The sequence below is a fragment of the Hylaeus volcanicus genome, chromosome 5, assembly GCF_026283585.1.
Source record: "Hylaeus volcanicus isolate JK05 chromosome 5, UHH_iyHylVolc1.0_haploid, whole genome shotgun sequence".
Classification (NCBI taxonomy): Eukaryota; Metazoa; Arthropoda; class Insecta; order Hymenoptera; family Colletidae; genus Hylaeus; species Hylaeus volcanicus.
The window spans coordinates 15322256-15335271 of NC_071980.1; the positions used below are offsets into that span (position 1 = coordinate 15322256).

Sequence of the window (13016 nt, forward strand, 5' to 3'; positions counted from 1 at the left end):
CGAGTTACTCGGTTCTTTCGAGCCGCTCGCTTCTGTCCGAGCTACTCAATTCTTTCGAGCTACTCGCTTCTGCTCGAGCTACTCGGTTCTTTCGAGCTACTCGCTTCTCTCCGAGCTACTCGGTTCCTTCGAGCTGCTCGTTTCTTCCGAGTACTCGACTGGGACCAGCCATTCGAGCCGAGTTTTACTCGGCTCGCCTTTTCCGAGTACTGGAACAGCTCTGCCGTGGCGAAGCCGAAGGAACGAACTGATTTACATACTGGCTACGCCACTGCTGTGCCTTCAGTGCGGGGGAGAAAACACATGTGTGCGAGGTGCTTCGTGTACACATGGCGATCCGTGTGGGTGTGGATCCTTCGTACCCGGAAGGCGCGTCCCTAAAGCTTCAAGGACTCCACGCCAGGTGCCGCTGGAGGGAACTTAAGCCGAATCATGTGCGGACGGGTCCGCCTTGGTCTATGATCCTGATGATCTCTACGATTTTCTGCCGATCTACCGTACTGACGCATTTCAAGCTCGAACAGGAACTCGTTCGAGAGCCTGGAAATGCCTCTAGCGAATTAAGAAAGCATCTTAATTGGCGTGACGAGCACCCTGGGAGGATTCATCGGCTGATTCAACGACGATCGAATTTGGTCCGATGAGTCAAGTTCATCCTCGAACGGGGACGTTGATCTTGCGGAGTCTCCGATAAAGCAGTCCCGTTTTAACACTTTATCTAGACTCCGGAACAAATAGGTAGCACACCTTATATTTTCCCATATTTTGTGTTAAAAGCTGATTAAGATACATATTTTCTTTTACTGATAACTCAGATGTACACATGTCTGTGTATATAATTTATGAAATATCGTCCACAACATATACTTCGACAGGACTCTAACACAAAAAATGTAAATATTATTGTTCGCAAACGGGACAAAATGATAGCACATGTAGTAAATCTACGCTTTCCAGTTACACTGAAGCTCGCAAATTGCAAACATCAACCCCGAAACATAGTTAATAAAGTCCGTGATATTATTTCGTGTTGTATATTTGTTCAAAAAAGGCGAAATATTATGCAAAAATGGTTCGCGGAAAGAGATTGAACGCGTGTGAAATTGACACTACAATAAAATTGAAAGAAGAACAATATTCAGTGACAAAAATAGCAAAAATATGAATAGAAGTCGAAAAGTAATGATGAACTTCATGAAAAATCCGGAAAATTATAGTAAAAAGAAGAGTCCTGGACGTCCGCGAAGTCTAAATGCCCGGGAACGACGTGCAATACTAAGAGCAGCATCAAATTCTAAGATGACTGCAAGGCAAATAGCTCAAAGTGTTGGTGTAGACACTAATATAAAGAATGTGAGACGTGTTTTACAAAACTGTAAATACATAACACGAAGAAAATTGAAGAAAAAGCCTTGGTTAACTGTGCAACATAAGATGAATCGATTACACTTTGCGGAAAAGAATATTCATATGCGAAAGAAATGGCGAAGAATAATATTTACTGATGAAAAGAGGTTTAACTCAGATGGACCTGATGGTCTAAGTTACTATTTTCACGATATGCGAAAAGAGGAACAGTTTTTGAGTCGTCGGCAAATGGGAGGTGGTGTTGTGATGATCTGGTGCGGTATCAGGTACTATGGTAAAATGGAAATCAAATTTATAACAGGGAAATGAATAGCAAAATGTACTTGGAAATGATTGGGGAATAAATAAACACGTACCCCACCAGAATTGCTGGAGAGAAGTTTATTTTTCAGCAGGGTAATGCCGCAGTACACACTGCAAAAGTAGTAAAAGAATACTTTTCTCGAGAAAAAATTCGGGTTTTGGATTGGCCAGCAAGGTCACCCGGCCTTAACATTATTGAAAATTGTTGGGGAAATCTTGCCCGAGCTGTATATGGAAATGGCAGACAATTTGGAAATATTGCCGAATTAAAAAAGTGTGTTCAAGATGAGTGGGAGTAATTAAAGCAAAAAACTATTAAAAAACTCTATAAATCTTTCCCAAAGAGAATGATGGCTGTTATTAAAAGTAAAGGAGGAGCCATAAGATATTAAGCATTAAATATCATTCGTTGATTTATTGTTATACACAATCTTAAGTTAAATGTGCTATCATTTTGACCCACTATATTTCCTTCAAAGTTCTTTTTTCTTTAATAAAATTGTATAGACTGGCGAAATTCAATCTAATTTTATTTGTGTATATTTATAGAGGTATTTTGCAAGAATGTATAAAAACAAAACCTTGGTTGTAATGTTAAATAATAAAAATTATGTTAATTTTAAAATGTGCTATCTTTTTGTCCCGGAGTGTACCGGGCTATTTAGAAACAGTCTTTAATTCAAAAAAGAATTTTCTACAGTAGCATATGCCAATCTAGGCTGACAATAATTCCTCCATACTGTTACAGGATACATTGAAAGCAAAGTCTGTTTCCAAGCACTGAAGATTGTAAGTAGACAACCATCAACACAGTAAATAAATTCGAATAACTAAATACTGCAATTAAAAAATAATTGCAATCCCGGTAAATAAAGTGTTAAAATCGCGAACGTCCACGGGCCAGAGACCTACTACGTCTACCGCAAAGGGTTAATGAAGCATTCGACTTGTATTAAATGGAGGTTGTAGCCTAGGTCCATATTAATAAAACAATGTAGTATATTCCACGGATTTTTACAATACTTGGTTCGTCTCTCGTAGGGACATTAGGGCAATGATAACAATGTCGATATCGGTAGCACGGTACATTCGATTCCCGAGGCGATGGCTCGGGGATCACCCGGTAAGGAGAGTCCTTGCGAGATTATACGAGCTGCTTTCACGTATGTGCTAACTTTCTCCGAGACGTAAGGCGAAAGAAAAGAACGACGAGGGTTTCGGAGGAAAAATGTGCACTCGATCCTCCTTCGCCTGGTCGTCGCACCCACACACTTCCACATCGAGCGGGTATCAAACACAGATCTTGGTAATCTCCCGGCATCGACACACGGTTATATACACGCTTATCCGACTCCTTTACCAACGAGGATGATTCATCCCTAGGCGGTATAAATCACTCTCCGGGTCTCAATCCACTCCGGAAGACGCCGATGACTTATCGAAAACGAGTATTTCTCTCATTTCGGTTCGCGCCTACAGAAGTTGCCTCTGATGTCTCCGACGCAGCTATCGAGTTTCTTATTCTGGAGATCTTTGGTATCACATTGGCGACGGGGCGTTTGGAATTGCGCTTGACGTGGGTTCGGGGCGACTTCGTATTTTTTCTTGGAAACGAGTTACTATGGTAGATAATATTTGTGTAACTTTTTATTAGGAGGGCTTCAAAGGGCCGAACTGTGGATTTCGTACAACTGAAATTATTATTAAATTTTATTTTATTTTCTCGCACTTTTACTGTCGTAAAGTGTCGACATTCGGCTGTTTAAAATGTATTTGCAATTATGCAATTTGGCATTTAGCAAAAAATATGCAGTGCTTAGTAGTAAATTTTTTAAAGACAAATATATTGAATATTGTTATTTTTTCTGTAACAGAAAGTTCTGTAAGACAAATATATTGAATATTGTTATTTTTTCTGTAACGGATTGTAATAAATACCAAATAGTCGAAAATACTTGGTAGAATTCCAAATAATATTTTACAAATTGTGTTTAAGTGGAATTAGGCATTCTGGTTTCTTAAAATATTTCATAAACAATACTCCAAAATGGCAAGAAGAAAGTTACCGAAAGATACCACAAGATGGAAAACTATAGAATATAATTTTGACATAAAAACGTTACATTAAAAAACATTATTGTGTAAACATATATCTAAAGTCCACAAAAGAATTAATTAATCTTGTCTATCCTTCATAAGCTTGCATATTATGTATCACTGCTCGTTCCTCGGAAATTAATTCCGACAAGTACAATAGCCATGCCTAAATTTAATACGATCGCAAAGGGTTAAAGGTGAGCTATAATATCGTTAAGTCTAAAATACAAAGTACCATATGAAAAAAGTGAAAGTGACCTTGAAGTCTCTAAGAGAGATATAGTCCAAACAACATTTACTAGTTGATATAATTTGTGAAATCAACAAAAAAATGCGAAAAGTGGGTAAAAGCATAGAAGCAATAAGTATTTGTACGATATTTATGACGAACCATTTACGGTAGAGTTTGTAACGTAAACACATTAGTTTATTAATTACAAAACAGCAAATTTCCAGGAAAGTACTTTTTTTAAATGGCTCTAATAGAGGAATTGAAGAAGATCCCACTTCGAATAATTAATAATTTAGTTAATTTAACGCTTAGAATAGTTGCAATAATTATAAAATCAAAAGGAAATCCCACGAAGGAAGTATTATATACTTCTAAATTAATGTAAATGCTTTTTTTTTAATGAAGTTTTAAAAATTAAACAGTTGTACAGAACTTATTGCTTCAATATTTCTATCGATTAATTCTTTTTTTCTTGTTAATTTCGCAACTTACATAAATAGCTATTTTTTTTGTAATCTATCTATTTTAGAGATTTCCGAGAATATGTAGAATGTCATTGTTTATAAAAAATTAGTTAATAAATTACAATTTTACATAGTTTTTTTGGAAATTGATCGATGTACGAATACTTTCTACATCCACTGTATGTCCATATGTTTCCAATGGTCCATATATCGTATAAGAACGGTAAATTGTTTAGAATTATCCCGTCATAAAAGAGGTGTCAAAAGAAAATGTCATTAAATCCATAAAGATGAAATATCGATTGGTATCAACATTAAATAATCTAATTAGACCAAAAAGATGAAAATGGATGTTTGTCGTAACTAGACTGCGGATCTTTATGCATTTATAGAAAGTTTGAATGTGCAAGAAACTATAAAATGCAAACATTATGCAAGAATATAAAAAAGATTTAAAGTAAAGTTCATATTATAGTATTTAAAAAAAGGGACAAAAAAAACGCATCGGGCCCCTTTCCGATAAACGCCCTCGAGAGAATAGTGGCGCGAAACTTTAAATTTACTTTACTTCTCTAACATCTTTTATATTCAATTTTTCATTTCTCTTTACACGAAAGATGAATTTGAAACCTGAATATTGGACAGAACTGTTTCTTTCGTTTTTTTTCATAGTTATAAATGATATTCATAATGTTTTCTTTTATAGTTTTATAAATTTATTATATGAATATCCTACTTCTTAAACAAAAAGCATAGAAAAATCTATTATTATTTTCACAATTTTGTATGTCATTATTACTTCTTGTGTGTGCCAATAATTGCGTGACTCACTATAACTATACCGATAGAAGGACATTGATGGATAAATACTCTTTCTAATAAGTCACATCCAGCAATTCAATTTAATAATTGTAATTAACTTTGAAAATTGCGAACGTGAACTTCGTCGATAAAGAAAGAATGTTACGAAAATTCCATCGGTCGGTCGTCATCATGGCGTTTGAGGAAATCATGATCGGCATGGCGCGCCATGGCCGTTTGTACCTTTCGCGTATTCGCTCACTGTTGCAACAACGTTTTGTAATAATCCGGTACCGTTCGTTATCGTGTTTCTCATTTAACAGTCCGCTTCAATTAGCCATCAATTAGATACCACCACCGGAGTACCAGCTGATTAACGACTGTCTGGAACCGGTCAAATCGTTAAGTCCGACATCAAAGCTCGGCCTCGCAGCCCGAACCGCCTGACCTGTCTGAACTCGCGTGGCACTCATGGCAGTTCCAAGCGCGTGCGTATTTTATCATAACGCGCGTCTGTAATCCACTCGCGCCAGTCGTTGTGTGTCCCCGTTTACCGGGGAAATTTCAATCGCGGCGGTCGCAGCTATTACCGCGTTCCATCGATTCGCTCGAGACGTCGGGTAGTAACTTACACGGAAACGCCGCAATCGGCTCTGATTTGAATGAAACTTTGTAGGCTCGAAGAACATAGAAAAATAATAGATTTGTACCTTTTTTAACTGTCCTAACTCAAATTTAAGGGGTGAAAAATTCAAGTAGTTTATTACCAAATAGTTTATTAAAGTATTTAGCTATATTTTGTTGTAATATGCCAAAAACCATTTAATTTTTGTAGAAACATTTTTCTTTTATCTCTAGCCGTTTTCAAGTTACCATTTTAGGGTCCGAACTTTGGAAAATACGCTCCAAAGTTCGGACTCTAAAATGGTAACTTGGAAACGGCTAGAGATAAAAGAAAAATGTTTCTACAAAAATTAAATGGTTTTTGGCATATTACAACAAAATATTGCTAAATACTTTAATAAACTATTTGGTAATAAACTACTTGAATTTTTTTGTTTCAGACAGACTGTTTTATGTTAACCCTTTGCACTCGAGAGGTGACTCTCAATCACCAGTAGGTTTTTCGCAGCAAATCTACAATACCTGATGTTTCTTTAGGTTTAATTTCTTTGGAGCTCGAAGTGTCAATAAAATGATTGTCGGTGAAGTAAAGGTGACCTTGTTCTCAAATCTAGATAGCTTAGAACTCATGGCAATAGGATGCTAAGAAATATCTCGAGTTGCTGGCAGATACCAGAAAAAAGGCCTCGAGTGTAAAGGGTTAATATTTTACCGTTAATATAAATAATTAAATAAATTTTATAATTTATAATTTTATACTTGAGTAGTATTATTAGTAGAAGAAACATTGGAATCGTTCTAGATTTAATAGATGTCGAAAAAAATTTCTTCAATAAAGATATTTGTTGAAAATATCTAGAGAACTAATAATTTTTTGCCATGATACCCTAATCATTTTTTACGTAGAATGAACAGAAGAATCGATCTGTGTAAAAAAAGATATGCATTTCTATTTAAAGAAATGATGCAATTGTTAATTGCGCATGCACTGCTGAATCTAAAAAATATTTAAAGGCCTACAGATGTAGTGCTCTTTGAACCATTTATCTTTCTCTATTGGAATTTTTTCGTAAATGCAATAATAACGGAGTTATGACTTGAAACAATTGCGTGGACCACCCTGTAGAACATTCATTGAAATTCTGTTCCATCCTATTATCTGGTGACAATAATTAGAAAAAATAAAATCCTCAAAGTAACATTTCTTAGCATATAAGACAAGAAAAACCATATAATGATTTTAATAAATAATAAAAATACAATCACTGTCAATTGTCAAATAAATCGGTAATCGTGATTACTGATTATCCGGTAATCATAATCGCGGACTACATTTTGCCCAATACTACCGATTACGTGCCCCGGAGGCTGTGCTCTTTCTTACTGAATTTTAATTCGCTATGGAGGGTGTAATTAGAGTCCAACGGCGCGGCGGCGTCGATTCAATCTTGAGCAAGCTCTAAATTAAATCGCATCGATTGCAAGCCAGCTCGTGATCTCGCCGTGTTCCACAAGAGAAACAAGAGTGAAAGAGAAGGATCGGGAGATATATCGATCGACGTGGTGTGTGGGAACGCGTCATAATTAGGTAAAAGGAAAAAGAAGTTACCACCCGAGTTCTCGAGCGAATCAATGGAACGCAATATGTAATAGCGTCGAACGGAGTGATTGAAATTTCTCCTGTAAACGAGGACACATAACGCCTCGCGCAAGTGAATTGTAACGCGCGTTATGATCAAATATTGCCGTGATGCTGAATGTATGATTCGCGAAATTGATCGTATGGTAACATCATCTCAAATTTTTTTGAAATACGTCTTTCTTGGAACAGTTGACACGTGACCAAAGTCACTTCATTTGTTTCTTTACACCTCCCCTTGTTGCTGACGTACATATACGTACCATGGTTCCAAGTTAAGTTACCGTTAAATCAAATTTGTATTTTTGTTATTGAGGAAGAAGCATATCCAGTCAGTTGTCAACCGCCGTGCCGGGAAGACGTCTATGACAACAAGTCTCGGTTGCGTGTTCCATATACGTAGTGCGATAGTGTTAGTGAGCGTCGAAAGTGACTGTGCCTCAGCAATTTACCTACACCGAATGATTCCGTGTAGGTGTGAGTGAGGATACACGGTAGATTCACCACTACCTTAATGCCTCCAGGAACAGATCACCATCAAACAACTGAAATTTCTGAGTACAGGGGTTCTCTACCCACTAATGAACCAAAAATTACAACACCAAATAAAAATAACACTGAAAGTAATAAATCATACGCAAACGCCACTAAACACGAATCCCTTCCATCCAAGGATCAAGCTATAATACTTCAGGCAGCAAACGATATCACCATAAAAGAATATGCTCTTGCAATTGGAAAAATCACTGGCCCCAAAGCAATCAGATACATCTCAAAAATCTCAAACGGCAGGATTTGCATATATTTAGATAAAAAGGAAACGGTAAAGTACGTAACTACAAACCATAAGACAATAACAATAAACGACAATAAAATAGAAATCAGACCGATGCTAACCCCAGCACAACGTATCATTTTGTCAAATGTCTCCCCAATTATACCTAATGCCAAAATCGAAAATGTATTCAGAAGAAACAATGTTCGTCTTTGCTCAAAGATATCACCCTTAAAAGCTAGAATGACAGACCCTGAATACTCACATATCTTGAGTTTCAGACGACAAGTCTATGTAGATCCAGATGACGTAAAAAAAATACCAGAATCATTTTTAGTAACGAGAGAAGACACTCCATATCGAATATTCTCCACCACCGATAAACTAAACTGCTTCCTATGTAAACAAGAAGGACATATTGCCAGAGACTGTCCTCAATCCACGGAAGACATTCAAAATTTCGAAACAGTTACTACAAACACGACGTCACAAGAGTATACCCAAACCCAGAAACAATCGATAAATGAAAACATCATGGAAATAGAAACTAGTGACCTACCGGCAGTGATACCGACTGAGCCACAATTCAAGATCCTAACAATCAAAACAGGAACCAAAAGACCTCTCTCGCTGTCATCAACCGAAACAGGACCTAACTACGAAATCTTAAACGATAAAGCCTTCAAACAACCACCGACAATCATTACAATTAAAAAAGATGGCAAGAAAAAACTAATTTGGCCTATATCCCCGAATTACGCCCAAGTAAACCTGGAAGAATCTCTCAAACCAGCAAAACATTTAATTGAATACTTCGACAGCAATTATGTGCTCAACTACGAACAACTAAAAAATTTTCTTGAAAATGCATTCGGATCACCTCGGATCACCTCAACCATTGGACATTTTAAAAGAGTATAAAACAAACACACTAGCCCTAGTACAAATACTAAAGGAAATCTACCCTCTCTTAAAAGAACGGAGCATAAGAAATAGAATTAGTAGACTCCAGAAGAAACTAACCGACCATAAATCCACATCAGACATAAATTGGTCTTCCGATACAGACACAAACACCACATAAATTATCAAACATAATCACTCATCTATATAGTTTCACTGAAAACATAACTAGACCGAAAATCCGTACTACAAAACATGGAAACAATAATTCAATAGAATATTAATGGGTACTACACTCACTATGAACAGCTACAATTTATATTAAAACAACACAATCCAGTTATCATATGTCTACAAGAAACGAATTTCAAAACAACACACCTCCCAAAACTTAAAGAATACACAACCTTCGTAAAAAACAGAAGGAATGAGAACTACTCAAGCGGAGGCGTATGTATTGCAATTTCAAATAAATATGATGCAACCGAGATCCATTTAAACTCCAACTTAGAAGCAATGGCAATAACAACCTCTCTTCCAAAACGAATCAGCATCTGCAACATATATCTACCAAACAGTCAACCACTTGAACTCCAAGATCTAGAAGAACTGATCGAACTTCCTCCTCCACTTATATTGACAGGTGACTTCAACAGCCACCACTACCTATGGGACTCACCCAAAACAGACACACGTGGAAAAAAAATAGCAAAACTTTTGGAGAACCCAAATCTAATACTCCTTAACACTAGTAAACAGACGCACCTTAATGTAAGTAATGGAACATTTAGCGCAATAGATTTAAGTCTGTGTAGCAGTAGTTTGGCACAATTCATGGAATGGGACGTACTAAATAATCTGCATGATAGTGACCACTTCCCTATTAAAATAACCTACGAAGATGGCACGACCCAGTTACAGAATTACCACCTTCCAAAATGGGACCTAAAAAAGGCAGATTGGCATAAATATAAAGAATCCATAAATCACTCTCTTACACAAATAGAATTAGACCAAGAACTTAATCCAGACAACACAGACGAAACAATTGACACATTTTTACCAATTATAAACTCAGCAATAGTAGCTGCCACCGGAAATTCCAAAACTAAAACTACTAGAAAACGATTTACACCATGGTGGGATGATGACGGTAAAACCGCTCTCCAAAAAAATCATCATGCATTTAATAGAGTCAAGAAACAGCCCACCACTGAAAACTTAATCAATTTCAAAAAGTTTCGTGCTATAGCCCGCAAAACAATTAAAGAAAGTAAAAAAAAATCCTGGGAAACATTTACATCTACCATAACAAGCCAAACACATCCAAAAGAGGTATGGAATAAAATTAAAAAAATTAATGGGAACTACACATCTCCAATAATCCCATTCCTTGAAATAAATAATGAAACTTTTGCAACAGATCCAAAAGACATAACGGATACCCTCGCTAAAAAGTTCCAACTAAACTCAAGCAATACCAATTACCACCCAGCGTTCCTTGAAAACAAGGTAAACTATGAAATACCAAACGAAAATAATATAGATTGTGTACTAAATGCAATAATAACTAAAGAAGAATTGAATAACACTCTCCAAAAAACAAAGGATACCGCTCCAGGCCCGGACAATATACCAAACAGGTTGTGGAAAGAACTCCCAGCAATCGGAATAACCCATCTCCGAAAAATCTCCAACTGCATATGGATCAATAAAGTCTTTCCAAACTCATAGAGAAATGCCATAGTCGTGCCGATATTAAAACCCAACAAGAATAAACATAAACCAGAGAGCTATCGACCGTTAGCCTTAACAAATACAATGTGCAAACTATTAGAAAAAATAATCAATAGAAGACTTAGATGGTACCTAGAATACAACAACATACTGACACCAAACCAATACGGTTTTCGCCAATATCGTTCGACCTCTGACATCCTGATCAACTTAGAAACCAGCATATGCGAAGCCTTCATTAAAAATGAACACCTTATAGCAACATGCTTCGATATTGAAAAAGCTTATGACATGATATGGAAACCACGTATTATAAATGCGCTTATAAATCTAAAAATCAATGAATATAGCCCTATAATTAGCCTTTATACGCAACTTTCTCACAAATAGAACAATTCAAGTTAGAGTCAATGGAACGATCTCAAATATAACTAAAATCGAGAATGGAGTACCCCAAGGATCAGTGCTAAGTGTGACACTATTTTTAATAGGAATCAATGACATCACTAATGCCTTAAAGACCCCGGTCAAAGCACATCTATTTGCAGATGACCTTGTAATAACATGCAGCGGGAAGAATACAACTACAAGTAGAGAACTAATATAATCGAGCATAAATAGTCTTCAAAACTGGTCCAATAAGAGAGGCCTCAAATTCTCAGCAGAAAAAACACAGTGCATCATGTTCTTCAGGAAACAAATCCAGGTCAAATCAAATATCTATATGGGAAATACCAAACTTAAATTTGTAAATAATGTTAAAATACTCGGTCTCATTTTTGATACCAAACTAACTTGGACCCCGTACATTAAATACCTAAAAAAAGCATGTACTGAAAGACTAAATATTATCAAGGTATTAACAAACAACAATTGGGGAGCAAACTTACAAGGCACTGATAAGATCAAAAATTGACTACGGTGCCATTATATACAACTCAGCTAAACCTCACGTGCTAAAGACAATAGAACAAATGCAAAACTCATCATTAAGAATAATCACTGGAAGTTACCGAACAAGTCCCATACCCAGCATTTTATTTGAAGCCAAGGAAACATCGCTCGAACAACGACGAAAGGTACTCAGTCTAAAATACGCAACGAAAATTGCCTCTACTTCAAATAATCCAACCTATCACAACGTATTTTCCAACAAATATTTAGACCTATATACAAAAAGGCCCAAACTACCAACTTCATTTCACACCAGGATTACTAAGTACTTCAACTCATACAATACTGAAAAAACACCAATTATGGAACGTAAACATGGAAATATAGCTCCCTGGACCATAAAACCTCCAAAAACCAATTCAGAGTTGGCAGATATTCCAAAAAACCGAAAAAGTTCAATAGAACACAAATCTAAATTCCTAGAACTGGATTATAACTTCACGAACCACAATAAAATATATACTGATGCATCAAAAACGGAGAATGGAGTGGGATATGCTGTCATCACTGAAAAGACCGAAATAAAACAAAGCCTACCTAAATCTACCACTATCTTTACCGCTGAAATCTACGGAATACTGGAAGCGGTCAACCTTATATCTACACATCCCTTACAAAACCACGTTACATATTCCGACTCCATAAGTGTAATAAAACCCTTAGTGAACGTAAACGAAAAGAATAACTCCGAAATCTTCCAAAAAATCCAGGAAACGTGCACCAAACTTACAAACAAAAACAAAAACATAACAATTACTTGGGTACCTTCCCACCAAGGCATCATTGGCAACGAAAAAGCAGACCTCATTGCAAGAGAAGCGACAACCATGACCCCAAATAATGAAATAGAAATCCCTTACCAAGACTTGATTACAAGAATACAACACTCATCGAAAGAAGAATGGAATAAAATATGGAACAACAAAAGAACAAAAACTCACAATATAACGCACGACTTTTACCAAACAGTATCCCAACACTCCATGACCAGGAGAGAAAAACTAATAATGACTAGATTGAGAACTAGACATTCAAAAATCACACATGAATACATATTAAAGAAAACGGACCCTCCCCACTGTGACTCCTGCAATAAGGAAATCACAACTGACCATCTAC

At 36.4% G+C, this 13016-nt stretch overlaps 1 protein-coding gene across 1 annotated transcript; it reads left to right on the plus strand.

Annotated features, from left to right (window-relative positions):
* The first annotated feature begins 9722 nt into the window (after nt 1–9722).
* On the plus strand, nt 9723–11550 carry LOC128877466 (uncharacterized). The gene is made up of 3 exons (XM_054124794.1): nt 9723–10718; nt 10941–11250; nt 11306–11550. Exons 1-3 carry the CDS (start codon nt 9723–9725, stop codon nt 11548–11550), a joined length of 1551 nt encoding a protein of 516 aa, XP_053980769.1.
* The last annotated feature ends 1466 nt before the right edge of the window (nt 11551–13016 follow it).